General features: G+C 36.7%; 6 protein-coding genes and 1 long non-coding RNA gene across 13 annotated transcripts in view; 5 read left to right on the top strand and 2 right to left on the bottom strand.

Annotated features, from left to right (window-relative positions):
* Positions 1–1,423: 1,423 nt before the first annotated feature.
* On the top strand, positions 1,424–6,560 carry LOC111479915 (alanine aminotransferase 2-like). The gene is made up of 15 exons (XM_023124822.1): positions 1,424–1,877; positions 2,302–2,352; positions 2,572–2,622; positions 3,150–3,215; positions 3,292–3,353; positions 3,485–3,563; positions 3,660–3,764; positions 3,851–3,961; positions 4,182–4,319; positions 4,399–4,473; positions 4,589–4,709; positions 4,826–4,980; positions 5,178–5,252; positions 5,831–6,034; positions 6,215–6,560. The coding sequence occupies exons 1-15, from the start codon at positions 1,692–1,694 to the stop codon at positions 6,329–6,331; spliced, it is 1,596 nt and encodes a 531-aa protein (XP_022980590.1). The 5' UTR covers positions 1,424–1,691; the 3' UTR covers positions 6,332–6,560.
* LOC111479938 lies at positions 6,520–8,733 on the bottom strand. The gene is made up of 5 exons (XM_023124855.1): positions 8,618–8,733; positions 8,054–8,534; positions 7,439–7,922; positions 7,285–7,366; positions 6,520–6,871 (listed from the first exon to the last, which is right to left on the bottom strand). Exons 1-5 carry the CDS (start codon positions 8,654–8,656, stop codon positions 6,644–6,646), a joined length of 1,314 nt encoding a protein of 437 aa, XP_022980623.1. The 5' UTR covers positions 8,657–8,733; the 3' UTR covers positions 6,520–6,643.
* A 3,305-nt stretch (positions 8,734–12,038) lies between these two features.
* On the bottom strand, positions 12,039–12,685 carry LOC111480039. Its single transcript, XR_002717728.1, has 2 exons — positions 12,549–12,685; positions 12,039–12,396 (listed from the first exon to the last, which is right to left on the bottom strand). It is a non-coding gene; the product is annotated as an uncharacterized LOC111480039 (long non-coding RNA).
* On the top strand, positions 12,591–13,436 carry LOC111480023. Its single transcript, XM_023124981.1, has 3 exons — positions 12,591–12,938; positions 13,012–13,148; positions 13,261–13,436. Exons 1-3 carry the CDS (start codon positions 12,768–12,770, stop codon positions 13,391–13,393), a joined length of 441 nt encoding a protein of 146 aa, XP_022980749.1. The 5' UTR covers positions 12,591–12,767; the 3' UTR covers positions 13,394–13,436.
* Positions 13,437–15,260: 1,824 nt separating this feature from the next.
* LOC111479879 (AT-rich interactive domain-containing protein 4-like) lies at positions 15,261–22,188 on the top strand. Of its 6 annotated transcripts, none has more exons than XM_023124750.1 (17): positions 15,261–16,120; positions 16,219–16,251; positions 16,321–16,771; positions 16,861–17,046; positions 17,190–17,243; positions 17,379–17,467; positions 18,552–18,834; positions 18,950–19,006; positions 19,166–19,197; positions 19,390–19,525; positions 19,620–19,793; positions 20,005–20,643; positions 20,871–21,008; positions 21,089–21,187; positions 21,338–21,438; positions 21,538–21,628; positions 21,729–22,188. In XM_023124750.1, exons 3-17 carry the CDS (start codon positions 16,622–16,624, stop codon positions 21,858–21,860), a joined length of 2,361 nt encoding a protein of 786 aa, XP_022980518.1. In that variant the 5' UTR covers positions 15,261–16,120; positions 16,219–16,251; positions 16,321–16,621; the 3' UTR covers positions 21,861–22,188. The 6 variants fall into 6 exon arrangements, with proteins under 6 accessions (XP_022980518.1, XP_022980517.1, XP_022980515.1 ...); XM_023124749.1 differs by having other exon boundaries at positions 16,216–16,251; XM_023124747.1 differs by having other exon boundaries at positions 15,261–15,856; positions 16,021–16,771.
* A 199-nt stretch (positions 22,189–22,387) lies between these two features.
* On the top strand, positions 22,388–23,490 carry LOC111479983 (probable E3 ubiquitin-protein ligase ARI5). The gene is made up of 2 exons (XM_023124918.1): positions 22,388–23,275; positions 23,365–23,490. The coding sequence occupies exons 1-2, from the start codon at positions 22,527–22,529 to the stop codon at positions 23,459–23,461; spliced, it is 846 nt and encodes a 281-aa protein (XP_022980686.1). The 5' UTR covers positions 22,388–22,526; the 3' UTR covers positions 23,462–23,490.
* Positions 23,491–24,049: 559 nt separating this feature from the next.
* The window catches only part of LOC111479951 (ethylene-responsive transcription factor RAP2-12-like), a 2,720-nt gene continuing 2,378 nt past the window's right edge, over positions 24,050–24,391 (top strand). Inside the window, exon 1 of one of the 2 annotated variants that reach the window (XM_023124881.1) lies at positions 24,050–24,363. The gene's annotated coding sequence lies outside the window, so the exon portion shown is untranslated. Of the gene's footprint in view, positions 24,377–24,391 lie in introns of both variants that reach the window. The other variant, XM_023124882.1, reaches the window with a different exon arrangement.

The raw sequence follows: 24,391 nt of genomic DNA, 5'->3' as shown, positions 1-24,391 counted from the left end.
TAGATTAGATTAAATTTGTTGTACTAAGTACTTATTTTAATTATTTTAATATAGTTATGTATAAAATAAAATATTTTTCTTATTAAAATGGTGTATGTTTTTATTTATTTATTTTAAATTGACCAACTTACGTAGGTGAAAAATGACTAATTTAAATAAAATATATTGAGTAGATTTTAAAATAACATAAAATAATCTATATTTGATTTTTGAGTGACTAATTTAAAATTAAATATTGTTTATTTTACTAATTTACCAAATATTTATATATATTTATATATTATAGAGTGAATATTAAAAATACTAAACGAGAAACTCCTTTATTCAAGTCAAATATTTAGACCATCGTGTAGCTAATTAAACGAACTTGATGGGCCTTAATGGTTAATTACCTGAAACAATCAACGTGTAATCTTCCCACTAAAACTATTTTCACCAATCACTCCTTTGGTTGGGTACCCAATTCCTACGGCATGTAGCCCTTAACACATAAAAATTAATATATACTCTTACACCTTAAAATGATTATCGATTGTTGATTACCCGATTCACGCAGCGTACGTCTTGATGTTGATAACCATTATGTGCGATCACTATTCATAGACCATTATTGACTAGTTACCCTGATTACCCGATTTACACCACGTCTAACTTTGACTTTGATAACCATTATCTGCAATCACTCTACAAACGACCATTAGTGGCTAGTTACTCGATTCATACAACGTGTAACCCTTACAATAATCTCCTCAATCATCAAACATAACATGAATGCATAAATCCCAAAGTATTTATTTTCACAATGAAACATATATCATATCTTACCATATACAGCATGTTCCATTACAGAAATCTCAATATTAATAACAAAAATGATAGAGTTAAATACTTGCCTAATATTCTAATTGCAACTAAATGGTCTAGAGATTTACCAAAATTATCACTTATTCCATTCTAAAAACGACGTACCTCGATCCCATTCCCTTCTACATGTATGATAACCTAAAAAGAATATCGTGAATGCAATCGTTCATGCCTTCTTTAAGGGTATTTTCGACTTTTTAATCTCACAAAAAATAATCAATCCACCAACTCAAAAATAGGTTTAAAACTAATCTAACTCTACTCTATTTTAAAAATTAATAATATTTAATATTTACTAATATAACATATATAATAAATAAATATAATTTTTTAAAGTAATTAAAAAAATAATCTTACGACCCAACCAAAGATTATATTGTGAACTTTGTTCGATCACCCACTCGATCCATGTAAAATTTTAGATTAGTCCTAAAGATTTTTCTAATACAAAATAATAATAATAATAACAATAATAATTAATAAATAATAATAGTAATAATAATAATAATAATAATAATAATAATAATAATAATAATGTAGCGTTAGGAAAGTATCCAATTTCTGGGTGGCGTGAACACAGGGTTGGGGAAAATTGAGGGAACCGAGGATGAGAGAGATGTTCATAAATTAATTGTTAACTAATTTTCGCTGACAATTGTGTTGTTTATAACACACGGATTCAACCAAAGTCAAGGCTGTGTGCGCCAAATCCATCCGAATCAAATCGCAATAAGTATTCACGGTTCCTACAAATTTGCTTTTTCCTTCTCAGTTCTCAAGATTTCTGCTTTTCGCCCCCGATTTTATATATTTTCCTCAATCCAGCCATGATGAGGAAATACGCTCGCGTTTCCGCCACAATTGCCGATCTTCTTCGCAAGCGCTCCCTTCAATTTCCCCGCCTTTTGTCCTCTTCACCCATTCTCGATCACCCCTCTTCTTCTTCTTCTGCTTCTTCATCCATGTCCTCCTCTTCCACTCATCCGGTTTCACTCGGCACCATTAACGAAAAGGTATCGTTCCTTGATTGGTTTTTATGTTTTCTGTTGATCCGTTTGATTGGTTTGGTTATTAACAAGTCAATGTTTAGAGTTTGTGGATGTTCTGTTGCTCATACTGTTCGGGTTCATCCCTGGAATCACGATTCTGCTTTGATTATATTAACATTTGAAAGCCCCTTTCTGTTTGAGGGGATTTCTATTGAGCTTTGTAAGGTACCCTTTCAGATTCAGTCCGTAATGCAAGCTATATAATTGGTGTTGAATTTCTCTATTAATATAATCCCCTTTTCTATGGATACTCCATTGAATTGTAATTGAGTTTCAATCTGTTTAGGTTATCTGTGGAAACGTTTGTCTTTTTCGTCTTTATACGTAGTGATCATTCAACATGTTTGGGCCTGCGGCGGCTATATTTACACTGGTGTTTTTTGTCCAGGTGCTTAAATGTGAGTATGCTGTCAGAGGTGAAATCGTTACCCTTGCCCAGGTAAGTTGACTGGCTTTTTGTGTAAGAGTACACGCTTTAAGACAGATAGAAACCTAATGGGAACTTGGAAATTTTAAAAGTTAATTTTGTCTTTTGTTTTGAAGTAAGAATAATCAATCTCCCTTTATGACTGGTTAAGAACTGCGTTTCTTGAATTTCATTTGCAAGGTGTTGTATTTTTCTTTATCTTATTGTTCTTTTTATGCATTTCTTCTGTAGAGATTACAAGAGGAGTTATTGGCTAAGCCTGGTTCACATCCTTTTGATGAGGTATGGAAAACTCTATCAACTGTTAATCAGAATACGGATTTGTAGTCTTCTAGTTTGGTTTTTACTTGGATGGCCTTTAGTCATTCTATGATGTTGTATACTCGGTTAGTAATTGATGAAGAATGTGAAAATATCTCCTTATATGTGTGTAACTATGAGATCCCATATCGGTTGGAGAGGAGAACGAAACATTCCTTATATGGATGTGGAAACCTCTCCCTAGCATACGTGTTTTAAAAACCGTGAGGCTAACGACGATATGTAACGGACCAAAGTGGACAATATTTGTTAGTGGTGGGTTTGGTCCGTTAAAGTATCCACTTTCTAATAGAGGCAGTGAAAATTTGATTTAAATAGGCAAGCGGTACTTGCTTTTATTATGATGCATACAACCTCTAATTAATGAAATTTTATTGACTTTTGGTAATGGGTTTTTTGGCTGCTTCCATCTTATGGCACTGAACTATATGGTTATAACATCATTGAGTTAACGTTCTACATTGATTTGTTGTCTTTATTTCATATAGATACTCTACTGCAATATTGGAAATCCCCAGTCCCTTGGTCAGCAGCCAATTACTTTCTTCCGTGAGGTTTGTTAACTCTTTTTCACATAATTTGAAATTTCTTATAATGGATGGAAAAATTACTATGTTTCTGAATCTTCAGGTTCTTGCATTGTGCGATCATCCTGCTATTTTGGACAGAAGTGAAACACAGGGTTTGTTCAGGTATCATAACTTTTATATATATTTTTGTTTCTTCCTTGTAAGAACATGTCATTTGTATAATTAGTAGCTTTGCACAAATCTTGAAGCTGAGTTTTCTTCTCCCTAAACTGAGTTTTCCAAACTTATTGCAGTACTGATGCCATCAAGAGAGCTTGGGAAATACTAGATCAAATACCAGGAAGAGCAACTGGTGCATATAGTCACAGCCAGGTCATTGAGAATGCCCATAAGAGAAGATAGTGAAGTTATGCTAAAATATTGCAATGATGATGATTCTAAGTTTATTGGTTTCACTTTTGACATCAGGGTATCAAGGGTTTGCGTGATACAATTGCTGCTGGAATAGAAGCTCGTGATGGATATCCTGCCGATCCAAATGATATTTTCTTAACAGATGGTGCAAGCCCAGCGGTGACCTCCATTTTTCTATCTAGCACAAAGATAATATTTTAACATATTAAGCTTATTAATTATCCCGGTGTTCTTTCCCTGTCCAGGTCCATATAATGATGCAATTGCTTCTAAGATCAGAAGGGGATGGAATTCTTTGTCCAATCCCTCAATACCCTTTGTACTCTGCTTCAATAGCTCTCAATGGTGGCACTCTGGTATTTGAGTCTTTTATTCAGAATTTCAAGCTAATAAAATCGGTGGTTGTTTTAATGTGCTAACTTCTAGCTGGCCTAAAAAATTATGTTTTAGCTTCTAGAGCAATTGGCGGTCGTATATTTTCTTTAGCATAAGTTTGTTCAACTTTTCTTGAGCACTGTAAAACTTAGAGCTTTATCTGTTTCAGTGTAATGTGATGGATCATCTGGTGTTATGCAGGTTCCATACTATCTTGACGAATCTGCAGGGTGGGGACTGGAAATTTCTGAGCTTAAGAAGCAACTGGAGGCTGCCAAGTCCAAGGGTATAAATGTTAGGGCACTGGTGGTAATAAATCCCGGGAATCCCACAGGACAGGTGCGTCTTGCTGCCACGCCGTATTTTCTGGTTAAAGAAATGTGTCCCTTGTTAAAAGTTCGGTTTAAAATGCCTACAGGTTCTTGCTGAGGATAATCAGCGGCAGATTGTAGAATTCTGCAAACAAGAGGGTCTTGTTCTTCTTGCGGATGAGGTTGGTAGATCTGCAATTAGATGAATATAAGTGATGTTATGATACATTTTAAACCAACGAATGAAATAATTGATTCTCCTGAATTTAATTAATGTATCTTTGTTACTTTCTCCAGGTATATCAGGAAAATATTTACGTTCCTGATAAGAAGTTCCACTCTTTTAAGAAGATTTCTCGGTCTATGGGCTATGGCAATGAGGATATCACATTGATATCATTTCAGTCTGTCTCTAAAGGTGATATTTCATTTTTTTTTCATCTGATTTACTGATGAAACATGGTTTAGGAGAAATCTTATCGAATCGATCAATTTCAAATGTAAGGAGAAGTTGTATATTTATGCATGATGTAGGCTACTATGGCGAGTGTGGGAAAAGAGGTGGTTACATGGAGGTTACTGGTTTCAGTCCTGAGATAAGGGAACAGATATACAAAGTGGCATCAGTGAATCTGTGTTCTAATATTTCTGGCCAGATTCTAGCAAGCCTTGTAATGAGTCCCCCAAAGGTTACTTTCGTGTCTCTAAACTATGGGTCAATTGAATAATGTTTATTGATTTCTCCGTTTCAAGACTAAGATTTAAACGTCTTGGAATTTGGATAGGCTTGTGGGTTCATTTACTTTTGGCTTGTTTGACTTTGTATTATGATATTAGACACTGCATGCTTGTGATGCTTCATATTAAGAAAGTTCTATATATGCAGGTTGGAGATGAATCTTTTGAATCATATAGTGCAGAGAAGGATGGAATCCTCTCTTCTCTGGCAAGGCGTGCAAAGGTTAGTAAATTAACATAGACGATTAATAAGAAGTTTTTACTATAGTTTAGATTTACTCATGCAAAACCTGAGATGCTTTCATGGCCTAAACTGTTGGGGGTCTAAACGTGTGCTGGACGTCATTCAGTAGGTAATTTAAACAAATTAAATAAATAGAATCTGCGGCATCTAATTGTTAAACTAACTTTTATCTGTGCAAAGCACAACTAGCTTGCCAAAGAACATGGCCCCTCCCTTGAAAAGAAGGGTACCCAATAACTTCATGAGCTTGCAAATGTTCAATCTCTCTGCTCATTGGTTGAATTGGAACTTTACCATTGCCTTACACTTTGGAGTCTATAAGAGAGCAAAACCATGATAAATGTTTCAGATCCTCAGTGTTCTTAGGTTCCTATTTAGTTTTGCTGACATTTTTTTTTGTTTTATAATTACTATATATATATATTTCCATTTAGACGGAATATGAGTTGCCGATTCACACTTGACAATGTAGTTAAGGAGCATTTACATAAAATGTTACAGCAGATTTGCTTCCTCGCCTGCTACCTCCCCTTATTTTACATTCACTCTTACTGTAGGTACTAGAAGATGCCTTGAACAATTTAGAAGGTGTGGAGTGCAATAAAACAGAAGGAGCTATGTATCTCTTTCCTCGTATTTACCTGCCCGTGAAGGCAGTCAAAGCAGCTGAAGCTGCCAATACGTCTCCTGATACATTCTATTGTCGTCGCCTCCTTAATGCTACTGGCATCGTCGTTGTTCCAGGTTCTGGTTTTGGTCAGGTTAGTTTCGTTTCTTCTAATCATGCTTGGGCCATGTGGCTGCGAACCTTGAAACATAAAAGAGGCTGCGAACCTTGAAACATAAAAGAGGCTGCGAGCCTTGAAACATAAAAGAGGTCTTTGGTTCTTTCTTTTAGGGTCCAACAAATGGTATTAAGACTGTCGTTTGTTTTCTTGAAGGTTCCCGGTACCTGGCATTTTAGATGCACCATACTACCACAAGAGGACAAGGTTCCAGACATTGTTTCTCGCTTGACTGAGTTCCATAAACAATTCATGGAAGAGTTTCGTGACTGAATCTCTGCTGCAGGACCAATAGTAATGTTAAACCCATTCCCTTAAATGATGAGCTCTGTGGTTAGCATGCTCACTTTTCCATTATGAATTTGACCTCCCACTTCCTAAATTAGGAATAGTGATAGACGGGTGTTTATTTTATTTACTTCCTCAAAACGATATTGAAGGGAATGAAGCCCAATCTTATATTTTGTTCAAAACTCAAAGAAAGCGACTTCCTCTTCCTTCTGATCTTGTTCTTCTTTCAAGGAACTACAATAATAAAATTGAAAAAGAGAAGAGTTGCTCCAAGTAGTATTTGTTTTCATTATTCTATTTTAGTGTGTTATGGCTAGGAAAGCAACCACAAGAACTGATGTTGTGGCCAAAAGAATAAGATTGTCTCCAATTTTGCTTCTTGGCTTGTCCTGTGGCTTTCAGAATCTGCCCAGAGTGCTGTTGCCTGGCTGCTTCTCTCCATTCCTCAGCTTTTCTGTGGACTATGGCCAATCTCTTCATCAGCTTCTCCTCTAAATTTGATCTCATCCTTTCTATTTTCACCTGCATTATCATTTAATTTGTTCTTTACAGTAACCATTAAGGGTGGGGTATTTAAGATCATTAAAGACTAACAGGATCTTGAGCCCTGTTTTTCAGGCATGCCAGAGACCAATAGACAAACAAATTCTCCTTTTTCTTCGCTTTCGTTTTCCAGATGGAGATTGCTGTCATAAAGTTATTAGGAAGATGACTTGTAGCTTTCAATTCTTATTTTAATGGGAGCATTTGCAGATATGAGGGGTTACTGAAAATCAGGTGAGCACAGAAACAGAGGTGGACTAGTCAAGAAGCCAGCAGAGAGAACCATGACTGGCTCAACTATGGCGGACGGCTCGAGAAAGGAAAACGACGAAACCCAAAACATAAAAAACCAGAAAAGTTGAATAAAAATGAAGTTTTGGATAATGGGTCACCTCAAGTTCCTTTGATTGAGCTTCTGCTTTTGCATTTTGAAGGTTCACCCAAGCCTGTATCTTGGCTTCTTCTCTCTGATATCTGGAAAAAAGTTGTAGGAATCAAACTGTCTTGGCCAACGGTGAAATTTTAAAGTAAAAGATAAGTGCTTACCTATTACAGCATTTAGTCTTCTTCTCTTCTTCCCAAGCTGCAGCTCTTGAATCTGATATACTTTTTCGGCATTCATTGCCAGTTTCAGAGTGTCTCAAGCTTTTGGAAATTTCTTCCTCTTCCTCTTCTCTTGAGCTCCAATGTGATGCAATAGAATCATATTGAGATGGAAGCTGTAACTTAGCCAAATGGCATTCCTGCAATTGGGAAATGTCGATGGTGGCACTGTCGCCGCCCTTGGTGTCCAGACCGAGCGTCCCGGATCTGCTAGATGGCGTGTTGTAGCGAGCTGGGGAAGTGCTTTTGAATGGCGTTGGACATCTTGAGGTGGTGGAACTGCCGAGAGGAGTCATCTCTGTTCCAATGTCTCTGTGCTGAACCTCAATAATGGCGCCTGCAACTTTCATCTTGTCAATGGGGGAGCTCTTGAACACAAAGCCTTCGTTCGTGGACAAAGTTGCCTCTAACTTGTCCATAAACTTATCTGTAGGAATCAAAGTTTAGCAGAAGAACCAAGTTTTATACAAAAGCTACAGGAAACGTTGAAAAAGTAGCAATAATTTAGGGGCTCTGAGCAAAGCTGAAAAGTTTCAAGTAGAACAGGAAAGTTGTTACCTTTTAAGTGTAAATCAGAAACTCCATTAACAATTCTTGGAGGTGCTTTGGAGATCCTTTCCTCTGTAACTCGAGACTTCTCAGCAAAGACCTCACATTGCTTTAACATCCTTGTGGGCTCGGATGGCTTCAATGTGTGGGAAGGGGAGTCATTGCAAGGACTACAAACGAGCCATTTCTCTGCTTCATCCCATTTTGAAGGGACATTGTTTCTTAAAAGGTTTCCAACACTGAACCCAAAAACAGGTCTTCCAGGAGTTGAAGGAGACTCCATAACTCGTCTTTGAGTCACTGAGTTAAGACCCTCTGTCCTCCTCTGAGTTGAAACAGAGCAGCTGACATTGTTCGCCATTGGTAAGGACTTGACAAACTCTGAAGTTTCTTTAAGGTTGAGCTTGCAAAGTGGGTCATAGAAGGTGTCTACAAAAGGGTCGCCCTTGGTTTTACCATAGAAGCTTCTCCTGCCCTCCAATGGCGGTTCCTGAATCAGAAAAACAAACACACAGGCCACAATCAAGAGCTTTAGAAGAAGATAACCACTAAAAGCCTCAAAACAACATTTACCCCATCATTTGATTCAAATATGGGAGTGGGAAGATCCATTGCTTTTCAAGCTTGTTGAAGATGATCAAAAGGGTTCACTCCTTTTTCTTCTCTATCTCTATCTCTATCTCTATCTTCATGATTTAGATATAAAGCAGTGTGGCAGAGTCCTCACTGTCCCAACCCAAATGCAGCTACTAACATGGGGTAGCCTGCAAAAGCCAAGCTTAGCCAAGCCATGCTTATCTCTTTACATATACCTATATATATATATATATGTATGCATATCTTCAAAGGCTAAGATGTAGGGCGAGAATGAAGCCCGCCTGAGATGAAGAAGGGGACGAAACAGTACTGTCTCAAAAGGAGAAGGGCAGGGGAAAGGCTATCTCGTGAATCATAAATTTTGAAACTTGAAGAAAAGGTAATATCAATGGCTTCTTCTTCTTCTCTCTCTCTCTCTCATATTTTGTATTCTTTTTAGGAAGCTTCTTATGAGTTATAGACGGGATTTGTTTAAGCTTTTTTAAGGGAAGGGGATGTCTGGTTTGTAGGCAAAAAGCTGGTTTTGCTCTGTTTTTCTTTGCACAATAGTCTTTAAGCTTAGCCCTTTGCTTTTGTGTTTTTTTTTTTCTCTGTTCCCAAAGATGCTTAGCTCCGCCCGACAAGATTTGTTGTCATAAAAAATATTTTGACACACAATTTCATTCTTAGACCATTGTTCTCCTTGCATTCATTAACCTAACAAAATGATGCTCTCTGTTTACTAAATCTTTAGGGAGGGGCGGAATCCAATCGAGCCACAACTTTGACCCAATACTTAGTTTAGAGATGTTGTTTCATTCATGACTTGCGTAATTTGAATAGATATCAAATAGAGTGAATCAGACCAACTTTTGTTTATCGTTCTGCGTCAAAATAACATAACTCTCTTAAAATGGTTCACAAAAAGTGTTTGATTAAAAGTCATATTCTTGAATGAACTCTATTCTATCTAATACACGAATCAGATGTTTAAAGACACAAAAACCTTAGTCAAAACAATATATTTTTTATCATTGTTTTTTTTAACAATTGAGTAGGAAAGATCAAATCGTCAACCATTAAGATGATAATTGATATTTGAACAGAACTAATTGAGGATTGGGCGGTATTTATTGCTATGATATATTCTCACTTTATAGGCTTACATAAAAAGGAATAGTGACAGAGCATTATTGCATATAGGGTGAGGGGATGGCCTTAATATTTCCTTACTCAAAATAAGCTTCCATTACTTGAATAAAAAATAAATCATTTCAAGTGAAATGTGTATATATATATATTTAATGAACACTCTTTAACAAAATTTATTTAATTAATTTATTTAAATTTTACCCATCAATTAACTTTTAAGAAATAGACTTATTTATTCGTTCATATTTCATAAAATCCTTAAACGTTTTAAATAAATAAATAAATATATATATATATATATATATAGGAGGGTTATCTTCGAAATTTAACATAAGTTAATTAAAAAAGAAAAAGGGTAGTAGCTTCGTCGGTGAGTCTTCCAATCGAACTTTAGAGGCCAATTCCTTGTGTTTTAACCAAATTCTTGTTGTCAGATGAAGTTGGAGGTGGAAGGAGTTCTTTGCTGTAACGGTCCAAAACTGAGGAAAAATTGATCTAATAGTGCAATACGTACACTATGTGTGTACGATTAGGGTCTCCAACTCTTTCCTAATCGTGATCTTGTGTTGTGAAAGTAGTCAACACATATAAGGGTTGATTCATTTTTATGTCACATTTGCATTATGAGATTATTATGGCTATGTCAACTACCCCAATAGATTATCTATTGTGAGGGATAGACTCTGTGATGTATAATGGCAGACTAAAGATAGAATTATGACAACATTATCCATTTTCAAGATAAAATTATGACAACATTATGACTCTGTGATGTATGATGGCAGACTAAAGATAGAATTATGACAACATTATCCATTTTCAAGATAAAATTATGACAACATTATCCATTTTACTAGGAACATCTCACCAAGGTAACAGGGCTGTGAGAGATTAGTAAGTTAGTAGAAGCCCTGTTAAGACTAAATTTTGAAAGGCTAGAAGTTTCATATTAGTATAACTTATTTGTCTAGGCAAGCCTACAACATAGATTTATAACAATGGAGTATGAGTATGAGCTCAATCGGATTGGGCTAAAGTTAGTTAAGAGCTTTTAGAATTAGAACTCTTAATTAAGTTAAAGTTAGTTAAGAGCTTTTAGAATTAGAACTCTTAATTAAGTTTAAGTAGTATAACAAGATTAAATGTTCATAGTAGGAAAGTTTGTGACCTACTTATATAACATTTGGATATCAACAAAACTTTTAAATAAATAGTGGCATAAGAATCCAACGGTAGACTTTAGGGAGTTGAACTATAAGAACGAATAGAATAGTTATGAAGTTCATTGGACTAAAGTGACCGCCAAGCTCCACAGACCTAAGTCACGTGAACAGTTAAGTAGAAAAGAACTTGAGTTTATGTCGAACTTACCTGAGGAGTTAGGCTATCAAAGAACATGAGAATATATGATCTAGTTTGCTAAATACTTGACTCTACCTATCGGCCACGAGATTATATGATTAAGTTGGTATGCAGGGTATGGTTAATGATTAGAAGTTTGCCTTTAATTATGACCGATCAGATAGCCCTTCATAGTTTTCTCATAAATGATGAACTCAAAGAAACTATGAATAAGGAGCCCCAAATGGGCTAGACAAGTTTAGGAGGTTGTATGAATTAGTAGAGTGACAATTATGTTATTCAAGGTTCCGAGTAGTCCTCAAAGGCAGACAAGAGATTAGTAAGAAATAAAAAGGCATGTTTTGAACTCAAGTGAGTTAAGAGAGCGCTTAGGTGGTTGTACGAATTTGTAGGGTGACAATTATGTTCTTCAAGGTCCCGAGTAGTCCTCAAAGGCAGACAAGAGATTAATAAGAAATAAAAAGACTCTTAGTTCCAGTAGAGTAGATAAGTAGAGTGAACCTTGTAAACAACCTATGATTTAGAATCTAAGTTATCTTTTTCGATGGATTTATATTTAGAAATAAGATATATATATATAGAAATAAGATATATATATATATATATTGATGATGTATAAGAAGAATATTTATGTACTCATTCGTGCGAAATGGCGTGATGAAGTAAAAAGCTAGAGATGATGTCTATATTAGCTCTATAATTTCTATAAATTGAGTCTTATGATATGAAATGATTTTTTCAAAGAGATATTCATGTGTATTTTTTAAGTAATAATCTTTCATCTACTCTACGAAATTAGATAGTTACAAAATCAATCCATACAAAAATAAAAAATAAATCTATATTCGTTTTGATGTGAGCTAGGAGAATGCGTGTGAATGTGCATGTTCGATTTTGGTTGAGCTGAACTACTAACTTGCATTGAATAAACCAAATAGTTATCAATGCATGAAAAGAGTTTTCGTTTTGTCCCTTTGCAAAATGGTTGGTTCCGTCTTTTTAGGGTAAATGTGACACACTCATAAAGTAACAATGAATCACACAAAACCTAATATACAGGTATAGTGGAGATGCCGATAATGTCCCAAGTTGCAAAGACTGATATGACATGGACATACAAGGACTACTACCAAATGATAAAAGACAAAGAAAAGAACAACATGATAAAAATTGATTGACTTACCTGGTTATCCATCCTCCAATAACTTGAAGAAGTTTATATTTGCAAGCAACATCCGGACAATGATTATTTTCCTGACCATCTAACAAAAACAAATTTATATTAGAAGAGATTCAAATTTTTGATATTTTTTGTTCGAAAATATTTAGCTTAATCTATGCCAGTTCAACATAGATAAAAGAAAATGAAAATCAGTAAGATTTGATTGGAAGTTCCACTAGAATTGAAACTAACCAGCAGATTATGGAAATGACGGAATGGCCAATTTGACAATAAATTAATGCTCAAATGCACAAAGGGAGTGATCGAGATGAAGCAAATTGGGTCCCAAATTTTCATGATTTGCAAGGTTTTCAACGCTTGTTTTGTTTAATATGAAATCCATTGAAGGACGGTTTGGTTGCCGTAAGCATCTTTTTAAATCTCGAAGACCAAACTCTTTCAAGACCTCCAATGACAATGGCGATGACCGGCACAAATTGCAGATCTCCTCCTTTTGCCCTAAATTCTGCTACATCTCTTCAAACTAAACCTCTGAGCGAAGTTTTTATGCTCAAACCTGCAAAATTTTCACTCAACAGAACTCTCACTCTCCAAATTACATGTTCTTTAAAGAACAACGTGGTTAGTCTCTCTCCCTGTGATCTAAACTTCTTAGATCAGATCATTGTTCTTACAGTCTAGTTGATTTTGGCAGGTTTTCGAGGATCGTTCTAATGGCGTGATTTGCTACAGAGACGACGATGGAGAGATTATTTGCGAAGGATATGATGACGAAGAGCCTCGTATTGAGCAAGAGATTGAGAAATTACCTTGCGAAAAGTCTCGTCGAAGGTAGAAACCAGATCTTGATTAATTCTCGAATGAATCTAGAGGCCGCATCGTAATATATGCTTTTCTTTGTTCTGAATTCTGATTCCTGTTCTGTGTTTCCGCGGATTCTAAGATCTGATGGCGAATTGAAGATCGATCGTCTTCTCCTGCAGCAAAATTGGGAGAAGAGCTTAGAAACCATTAATGGCGGTGCTGGAAGTGGAAGAGGAGAGCTTCGAATTCGAGCGAATGGCTTCAGTTTGTAGTAATTGCTTAGCTCAAGAACTGGAAATTGCAGGTCAAATGAAAGGGGAAATTGTGGTTTCCTTGTTTAGAATTTGTACAATTTTACCTCTATCATAGGCTCTTGTAAACATAGCATACAATAAATTGTAAAAAATCCTAAAAACTCCTTTGTTTGTAATAATGTAAATTATTTGAAATGTTTGTAAGATCCCAACCCTACCACTAATGGATATCGTCAATTTTTGTTCGTTCGTATTATCGTCAGCTTTATAGTTTAAAACCCAAGCTCATTATTACTAGCTGATATTGTCCGTCTTGATCCTGTTACGTAGCGTTATCAAGAAAAATTTGCTCCTACTGTACTATTGTTATGTAGTTTTCACTATCTATCTAAAGTGGAGCTCTAAGATTTACGAGAATAAATTTTAATCTTCTAGGTAAACTTGAATCAAAGTAATTACTATGGGTTAAAAGGTTAATTATTGTAACGCCCAAGATACACTGCTAGCAGATATTGTACTCTTTGAGCTTTCCCTTTCGGACTTCCCCTTAAGGCTTTAAAACGCGTCCGCTAGAGAAAGGTTTCCACACCCTTACAAATGGTAGTTTATTCTCCTCCCCAACTAATGTCGGACATCACAATCCACCCTCTTTCTGGGCCCAGCGTCCTCACTAACACTCTTTTTTTTCTTCAATCGATGTGGGACCGCCCCCAAATCCACCCCCTCTAGGGCCAGCATCCTTACTGGAAGACCGCCTTGTATCTACCCCTTAATGGGAAGTGATATGGAAAATCACTACAAGGGGAGTAAGATTCAGATTACCTTATTGATCGAATATCTCAAGGCAAGAATATTGTTTGAGATTCGAATCACTCCACAATCAAGATCGATCATGTCTAGTTTGAATGATTCTTGTTGATCAAATATCTCAACGCAAAAACACTTGTTTGAGATTCGAATCACTCCACAAACAAGATTGATCATGTCGAGCTTGAATGATTCTACCCGCAGCCTAAACTACATAGAATTGCAAATAAACTTAGCCATTGGCTAAAGAAATCACAAATGTTTCTTTTACTCTATTTTTCAAGTCTCCTTACAAATACAACCTACAAGGCTTTATATAATATCAAAATGAAACTACTACCATTCCCAGAGTGGCAACATTTCATACGACCATAATTAACCATTATGTAATTATAACCTAAACTAAATTAAAAGTCTTAAAATACATTAATAAAATACAATAACTCTAAATTGTAACCTACCCAAAATTTAAAACAATCAAACTTCTTTTTCTTTAATGTGGCATGAATTGAAACATCTTTTGATAATTTTGACAACCTTTTCTTCCCATCTTCATTGTATTGTATGATTGATGTCTTTTGGTTCATATAAGAAAGCACTAAAGGGAAAGCCCAAGGAGGACAATATCTACTAGTTGGATATGAGTCGTTACAATTATAAATTATTTTAATGGTAAAAACTGATTATAATAAGATTTAAATTATTTTTGCTCAAATCCCTCTAAAATACCCTTTATTTCCGATTTTTTTATATCTTTATTCCCGAATTTTTTATATCATATTGGTTATTTATCTCGGTTAATATTTGAGTTTATGATATTTATATTTATATTTATTTATTCATTAAATTATAAATAATTTGAAATTTAGCACATTTTACTTTTTTTTTTAATTTATTAAAAAATTTAATGATTATACATTATTATAAAATAAATGGGTTACTTTTCAAAATTTTATATATAATAATTTATTAAATGTTAAGATACTAATTAGAAGAAGTAATTGTTTTATTTTTTAAAATTTATAATTATTTTTGAAATCCAAGTTAATTAAACAGAGCGACATAGGCTGTGGAACTTCGCTACCTTCCTGGCTATGCTTTCGCCTGCGTGCTGATGCGGCCCGTATGAGCAGAAAAGAACAAGCTTCCCCTTCGCTTTGTGCTGCTCAACTAACTTGACCAAACTAGAACGATCTGTTCATCAATCTAATCCACGGCAGAAAAAGAAGCCCAAATTACGAACAAGACAAGGCCTGATGTCTTTTACCATTTTCGTTAAATCCGTGCTTTTAGGCACCCAATTAACGCAAATTTTTCTGGGTTTTGAAGTCTCGTGCTCTGATTTTTCTTACAAATTTCTTGGAGGACGAACAACACGTGCCCATTAGTAGCTGTATTTGAAATAGAAATTTGGAAGGCCATGTCGTTTGTTGATTGGATTGGAATCGCAGTTCGTGAGAAGGGGCTGTGTTATAAACCTTTCCCTTTTCTGGTTGGGTTCGATGTGTTTTGAATCTTGTTTTGATATGTTTGACTTCCGGCTCCGAGATGTGGGAATGTTTTTATCTGACACCCACTTATTTAACAGAAAGGAACTAATAATTTGATTTAATTTTGGCGACTGTGAGCTTTTGATTTTCGTGTTTATTGCGTGGAATGTGGATAGGGAGAAAGGTTAGAATATTTCTTATTTCTATTTTCTTTCAGCGATTTTTTAATGATGTGAATTTTAAGGGGCCTAGGGTTCGCTTTTCGCCCTTCGCTCTTCTATCATTCCCCAAATTTCTTCCCCTTTCGTATGAATTTTTCGTCGATTTTTCTTCATCTCATTGCGCTAGATGCTCAAATTCCCTTCATCCTTCCCATTCGCTTTGTGGGTTTTCCGGTTTCTGTTGTCTGAGGCGCTGAATTCCCTCTCGCTTCTTCTGCTGGTGACTGGTTCGTTTAATTTTGAGGTTTTCTCTTATGGGTTTTGCTTTGGAGCTTCGGTTTTGATGTTTTTGTTTTTGTTTTTTTTAATGAATCCTTGACAGCAGCTGGATATATGCTTTGTTCTTGCTGTTCATAAGGTTTGAGTTCTAAATAAGTCCTGCATTCAGTTTTGCTGAAATTATATGCTGAAGTGAGTGATTTGTTAGGGTTTAATTGTTGGTCCGGTGAGAATTAAACGTTCCAGACGGCTTTGATTTTGATCTTAAAGCCGTCCTTGAGGGGCTTTAGGATGATGGCATTGTTTAAACCTCAGAATGAAAATTCAGGTTCTGTAATTCTATGTCATGGCCTATTGGTTGGTCTCTGAGATTGTTAGCTGATGACAGAGCGTTGGGGCTCTGTTTTGGCGAATGGTTGTGTTCTAACCGTTCCACAAGCAAGTTGAAAGATCTCATTACTTGAGGAAGTTTGCTTAATGCAATTATCTCCCGGTTCTTCTTGTAAACGATGCTTCATTCCGTAATAGCTGCTAGACAAACTTGTAGCCTACTTGCTGTCACCTGCGGAAGTGTTGTTAAAGCGAAATGCGAGGAGGATGTTGATGAGGATAAGTTGAAATATCCGTTTCCGGGATTAGTTTCTTCTGGACGATTGGAGGTGCTAATCTGCATTAGTTTTCATTTATCTGCAATTTTCCTAAACTTAAGATGGTTCTTGTCAAAATATTCAACTGCTTGAATGTGCAGGTTCGAGCTTTGACAAATCCAAGCACGGATGAATTTAGTAGAATTGTGGAATCGTGTCTACCGAGCTTTGTCTACTTGCAAGGGGAACAACTAGGAAATGATGAAATTGGGTCTTTGGTTTGGAATGGTGTTGATTTGTTTCTTGAAGATTTATGTGGGCTATTCAATACTGCATTACCAACTGTTGTATGTTCTGTCTCCCTTCTATAATTGATGAATTAGTTCTTTACATAAACATCTCGTTTTATCTTCTGCCCGTTCACTCCTTCGTGATGGGGTTGGAGGAATGGATTCGGGTTTTGATTAATTTAGTTCATCTATTTGCTCAGGTGTATTTAGAAATCCCAAATGGAGGCAGAATAGCGGAGGCGCTTCATTCTAAGGTGACTTATATGAGGTTCTTAGACCACCACTTCAATTAAATTATGGTGTTAATAGCGGAGGCACTTCATTCTTGTATGATATCTTTTTTTTTTTCGTCGAAGAATGTTTATTGAAATAGATTCATTATTGTGCAGGGAATTCCTTATGTCATGTATTGGAACAGCACATTTTCGTGTTATGCTGCAGCTCATTTTCGTAATGCATTGTTTTCAGTGTTGCAGAGGTACATTGCGTATTTGAAGGCTTTACACTACTTGCTATTAGGCATACTAGAATTGTGTGATTTTAGGTGTCTATTTGCCTGTCTTCATGGATTCAAGTAAATACTTATCTTCACATTTAGGTTAGAATAAAAGTTATCTTGTGATTGTTTGTAACAGACCAAACCCACTCCCACTCCACTCCCACTGCTATCAAATATTGTCTTCTTTGGGCTTTCCCTTTCAGGCTTCCGCTCAAGGTTTTTAAAACGCATCTGCTTGGGAGAGGTTTCTACACCCTTATAAAGAATGTTTTGTTTCTCTCTCCAATTGATGTGGGATCTCACAATTCATCCCTCTTCGAGGCCTAGCCTCCTCGCTGGCACACTGTCCAGTGTCTGGCTCTGATACCATTTGTAATAGCTCAAGCCCACCGCTATCAGATATTGTCTTCTTTGGGCTTTTCCTTCTAGGCTTCCCCTCAAGGTTTTTAAAACGCATATGCTAGAAAGAGGTTTCCACACTCTTATAAAGAATGCTTCATTCTCCTCTCCAATTGATGTGGGATCTCACATTTTCATATTATATATACTTTGTGTTTCTTGTATGAGCTCACCCTACTATGGAACGTATTGATAGTAGCGGTTTTAAAAGTGCGATGCAAATTAAAGAGCAATAGCTTTTAAAAGTGATGCAAATTAAAGAGCAATAGCTCTTTTTTAGGGCTTAAGTGCAAGTACAAAACAAGGCTGAAGACTTTAATGAATTGCATGATATATAATGAATATAATCTTAAAAATCAACATGAAAAAAGAATTCTCATGTAAAATAAGTCGAGTTTCTCAAGGAGAATTCCCATGGAAAACAAAAGTACAGTCATCATTTGACATGCATTTGATTTCTAGCTATCTACGTGTCATTTTTATACAAAACACAAGCCATCTAACTTGTTAGTGACACTGGTAGGCCCTCTCTACTTGTTGAGGACACTTATGTTTTGCATATGTTGTATCTGTTTTACTTTTCTCTCTGAACCTTTGTACTTGTGTGTCTGTGGAGGGTGACAAATATTTGATTTCTACGTTTTATTTTACTTGTGTGCTGCAGTTCATCTACTCATACATGGGATGCTTTTCAGCTTGCACGTGCTGCTTTTAGGCTTCATTGCATGGGGAGCAATCATGCTCTGCCTGGGATTGTTGACAGTATTACGAGTGATTTAGAGCCACAGGTTATTGGGGAACCCCTAAAGATTAATGTAGAACCCCCCAAGGTCGTCGTAGGTGAAGGTGAAGATGAAGATGGTTCATTAGAAACCCTCACTGCCATAAGTATTCACGATAATAATGTGACCGTGAGATTTCTTATCTGTGGAGTGGCTTGCACGCCGGTAATCAGTTTCGAGGCGTTTTTCATATATTCATGTGTCATTGGGTACACCTGCCTATAGGTGTGCAAGAATATGAGTACCTTTTCAATTCTAAGCTATTTTACTTGCTTTCTAGGATGCATGCTTATTGAGATCATTGGAGGATGGCCTTAATGCTCTTTTGAACATTGAAGTAAGTAACCTTTGGAACTTTTCTTGTTTTATGGCTTGTAAGTATTGGTCAATGACATTATTTGATATTGTTCATTAATATTTTCTGAATTTAGTAACGGAAACGATCTCTATGAACTGTTGTAACTTTTGAGTTTTGTCATTTTTATGGGCGATACAGATACGTGGGTGTAAACTTCAGGGAAAGTTCAGGTAAGCTTCTCCTTGGAAAGAACTTATAATGAAATACACTTGTAATATTTTCGGTTTGAACACTTCGACCACTTAGCACATTTGGTACACCAATTCTATTTGTCAACTCTCATGTGTCATATAGGAATTAAATCTTCGGTTGAGTGAATGTCAATTGTTTATGGTATTAATGCCTTTAAAAATATGGTTCAGTGCTCCTCCGCCACCTCTTCAGGCAGGATCCTTTGCTCGTGGAGTTGTGACGATGCGGTGTGATATGGTGACTTGTAGCTCAGCCCACATCTCAATATTGGTGTCTGGTAGTCCTCATACTTGTTTTGATGATCAGGTTTGTTTCTAATTTGCACTATTTGACCTGTTTCTTTTTGTTAAGTTTTTCAAATCAGAGGAGTCTAATACCTGGTCGCTACTAATTTTTTCAGCTCTTAGAGAAACATATCAAACATGAGATTATTGAAAATAGTCAGTTAGTTCATGCCATGTATGATTGTGAGGACAACAAACATCACATGCACGAGCCTCGAAAATCTGCTTCAGTTGCCTGTGGGGCAACAGTATTTGAGGTTTCCATGAAGGTTCCCGCTTGGGCATCACAGGTCTGCCGACATGCTTGCTTTCCCCCTTCCCCAGTTAAATTAAGTACTCTAGAGGAAACTGTACATTGATTTATTCTTTATTTAAAGGAATGAACTTGGCTCTCTGGTTGAGGTTCAATTTATCAAAATATTTGAACTTGGTTGAATATTCCGGAGCTGCTCCATCTTTAATGTATCAATATCAATTTGTTTTCCATGGATGCTGTTTCAGGTCTTGAGGCAGCTAGCACCTGATATGTCATATCGGAGTTTAGTTGCACTCGGCATTGGGGGAGTTCAGGGTTTGCCTGTTGCTTCTTTCGAGAAAGAGGATGCTGAGCGATTGCTCTTCTTTTGTTCAAAAGATGTGAATGATAAACTTTCAGATCAGTTGCTTGTAAGCGTATTACCCAGCTGGTTTAAGCCACCGCCTCCTAGTAGAAAGAGAGTAGAACCAAGCCAAGGAATACGGAGCACCCTTTTGTCACACGATCGTCTTGCATATGCAAACATCCCTTCCATTAGAAGAGTAGGTAGAGAGGAGCCTGCATCAATGAATGGGTTCAAGTCACCTTTACTCTCAACAAGGAAAAGATTAAAAGTAGCCTCCATGAGGCCTATTCCACGCGTGCATAGAAATAAAATGATGCCGTTCTCTGGATTGACCGAAGCAGATGGGAACAATGGAGGACAACCCAAGGCTTGTTTTCCTGTTGTTACCCCATCAAAGCATGTAACTGTAGGATCAACTTCTGCAACACAAAGAAAATCCTTTTCGAGCTCATCTCAGTCTAAGCAGATTATTTCCTTGAACCCGCTGCCTCTAAAGAAGCATGGTTGTGGAAGAAACCCAATTCAAGATTGCTCAGAGGTAAGATACCATGTTCATTAATGTTTAAACTTAAAAGGTCGGTGGAAATCGGGTTATTGGTAGTATATTTTGGAACTGAAATATTTCTCTGAAATGCTTTTCTTAGGAGGAAGAGATCTCAACTTTATGTTATATGTTCATGTACAATTATTTCAGAAGTTTTTTGTCTGAATTGATATGGATTTCGTTATGCTGTTATTAACGTTTCTTTTCCGCTCCTATTTCAGGAGGAATTCTTGAAGGATGTTATGGAGTTTCTACTACTTAGAGGACATTCACGACTTATACCGCAAGGTGGACTTGAGGAGTTCCCAGACGCAATACTCAACGGAAAGCGTCTTGACCTCTTTAACTTGTATAAGGAGGTACGGTCTTGAATCATTGATTCCTCTTTTGGTATCTTACCTGAAAAAACTCATATTGAACGTGCTGCTCTGCTTCATAGGTGGTCACTCGAGGAGGCTTTCATGTCGGTAATGGTATCAACTGGAAAGGGCAGATCTTCTCTAAGATGCATAACTACACAATGTCCAACAGAATGACTGTATGTTCAGCAAGCTTTTTCTCATAGATTTGTGACCCTTATGCTATTTTCTTCTCAGCCTAAGCTACAGAAATCTGTTGGTAGATGAAAACTGTTTCGATTTTACTAATCTCATATGTTGGAAGAAGTTGATCCTGTGTATTCTCACAGGGTGTCGGAAATACACTGAAACGACATTACGAGACGTACCTTCTCGAATATGAATTGGCTCATGACGATGTAGATGGAGAATGCTGCCTTTTGTGCCACAGGTTTGTCAATTTGTTCTACTGATTCTGCTCACACTCTCATGGTTTTGATAATCATTGTAAGATCACTTCCTCACCATGGTATTTGCAACGGTACAACAGTAGTGCAGCAGGGGATTGGGTGAACTGTGGTATTTGTGGTGAATGGGCTCATTTCGGGTGCGATCGAAGGCAGGGTCTCGGCGCATTTAAGGTACAATTTCCGACCATCATGAGATACATTCTAGGAGAATCCTCGAGTTTGTGAAACTTGAAAGTGCAATTTGATTACTACTTTGTTTCTTTACTTTCAGGATTATGCCAAAACAGATGGGCTAGAGTATGTTTGTCCACATTGTAGCATTACAACTTACAACAAGAAGAAACCACACAGAGTAGCAAACGGGTCTCCGCAAGGACTAACGAATCCACCACGGATACCTTGATTCAGTTTTGGCCTTCGTCTCGAGGTTTCGACTGTGTTATTTTTCCTTTTTGCCTATTCTTATATCGTACATGAGAAATTATTCATTCCATGAGCTCGTAGACGAGTTTTGATTTGAGATGGTGTGCTGCTGAAGAGTAAAGATTAGAGCACACATGAGAGCAGACTTCATGATATAGGTATAGCCGTTTAGGAGTTAGGAGTAAAGTTAGCAGTAGGGTGCTGTAATATAACTTCTATTCTTGTAGCTAAGCCATGACTGATGTATTTTAATGAACATAGATATCTAATTTACCATTTTTCATTGTATAAAAATACATGATGATCCAACAAAACTACTTCCTATGCATTCCGAAACAGAGGAAAACAGAGGAAAATACGAATCATTCAATCACGTTGATCAGGCAATCCGATAATTTTGTGGTTTAGAACGATGATTCAATTCACAAATATAATTCGAACACATTGATCGAGTATTTTTTTTTTTTTTTTTTTTTATTGTGAATATATGTTCTTATCGAGTATTGGTTGAAAACGAAGGGGAAGAATCGAACAGTCACCTTCCTCGGGCTCTGTTTAATCTGCATTGGAAATCGTCTGTATATTTTGTTGAATTCTCCCTTTAAATCGCTTTCAATTTCACTTCCCACTCCAAAAGGCACCTCTAATGGCAGCCGAGTCATCATCAAACCACGGCTCTTCCCTCTCCGTCGACGATATATACTACTCTGCCCTTCACGAACACCAATCCGTCTTCCCAATCTCCGACGAAATCTTCGCCGAAGAGTTACAGCTCCAGGAATCAATCGCTTCCTCATTCACTTCAACAATAATGTCCAATAAACCATCGCCCAACCCCGAATCTTCTGGTTCTAAAACCCTATGTACAATCTGCACCGACACCAAATCCGCCTCCGAAATGTTCACATCCACCGGCTGTTCCCATACATTCTGCGCCGATTGTATCTCAAAACACATAGCCGCAAAGCTGGTGGATTCCTTGGCGGTGAAATGTCCAGAGCCAAAATGCGCGGCGGTGTTGAAACCGGAAATGTGCGATTCGTTCGTTCCGAAAGAGGTGTTGGAGAGATGGGGAGATGCTCTGTTGAAGGCAATGCTTCTGAAGTGGAAGATGGTTTACTGTCCGTTCAAAGACTGCTCGGCGGGGATGGTGGACGAGGAAGATAGGGAGGCGGTTGAATGCCCTAAATGTTGGAGAATGTTCTGCGCGAAGTGTGGAGTGGGATGGCATGCGGACATGAACTGCACGGAGTTTCAGAGATTGCTTAAGAACGGAGGAGTAGACAGAGAGGAGGAGATGACGATGAAGCTGGCGGATGAACGGAAATGGAAGCGATGCCCTCATTGCAAGATTTTAGTCGAGAAGATCTTAGGTTGCCTCCATATTACCTGCAGGTTACCGTCCTCCGCCGCCTCCTCCTCCTCGTTCTTCCTGTTCTTACAAACAGATAAATTAATTTAGTAATTTGATATGAAATTTGTAGGTGCGGATCGGAATTTTGCTACAGCTGTGGAGGTAAGTGGAATGACCGCCATGCATGTCCGCCCTCAGCTTATGAACGTACGGTCAATCGACGTTGACTTGCACCAGCCGGTCGTCCCTAATTAATATAAGCCCCTTCTCTTAATTTTAATTACTTGTTTGGTCCCTCCTATTTATATTAATAGTATTAATATTAATGTTTTAAAAGAGATTTAAGAATGTTGTTATAGTTAGTATTAAATAGAATAGAGAATTCTATGTAATTGATATAAATGATTATAACTAAAAATAAACTTAAAAAATAAATTAATTAATTTTGAGAGTCTAATTATGATATTTAAACTATATAATTTTTTAGTCCTTCCAAATAATAATAATGGAGAAATAAAAATTAAAAAAAGATGACAAATAAAGGGAATAAAGTATTTAATATATTTTAAAAAAAGTATTTAATGTATTTTAAAAAAAGTATTTACAGCCATTTCCTTTTATCTTTTCTCCCACCCTTTCGGCATGCAGTCTGGGAGAGCCACACCTCTCCTTATTTGCTTCCATCTATTATTTTATTAATTAAAATTTAAATATTAAAAAATTAAATTATAAAGTTTGAATTTTATGAAATTATATGTTACATTTATATGTATTATGTGTTAAAATTATGTAAAGGAAATTGCATCCGTGTTCCTCCATGTTAAGAGAAGCTTTTGGAGCGGTTGTTAAGGAAAAGGTGCAATCTTCCAAAATATTGGTGAACTACAAAAAAAGGGTCGCAAGTTCCAAATTCAGACGTAATGATTTCAGGAGTAGCTCTGTAATTCATGGCGTGCTGTGGGGGCTGTCCTCTTTGTTCTCCTTGAACTTCTTCTTCTTCTTCTTCTTCTTCTTCTTCAACTGCTAAACCCCTTCTTTTCCTTTTTTCTGTCTGGAGGGAGCATTCGTTTTCTGGTTTTCCAGCGAAGAGAAATCCCCACGAAGAGAAATCCCCAAATTTTCCGGTTTTTTTCTTCTTTTTTTTTTTTTTTTTTTTT

This window comes from Cucurbita maxima, unplaced genomic scaffold (assembly GCF_002738345.1).
Source record: "Cucurbita maxima cultivar Rimu unplaced genomic scaffold, Cmax_1.0 Cma_Scf00005, whole genome shotgun sequence".
NCBI classification, from domain to species: Eukaryota; Viridiplantae; Streptophyta; class Magnoliopsida; order Cucurbitales; family Cucurbitaceae; genus Cucurbita; species Cucurbita maxima.
Note: the sequence above shows the minus strand (reverse complement) of the source record. Positions and strands in the feature narration are given on the sequence as shown.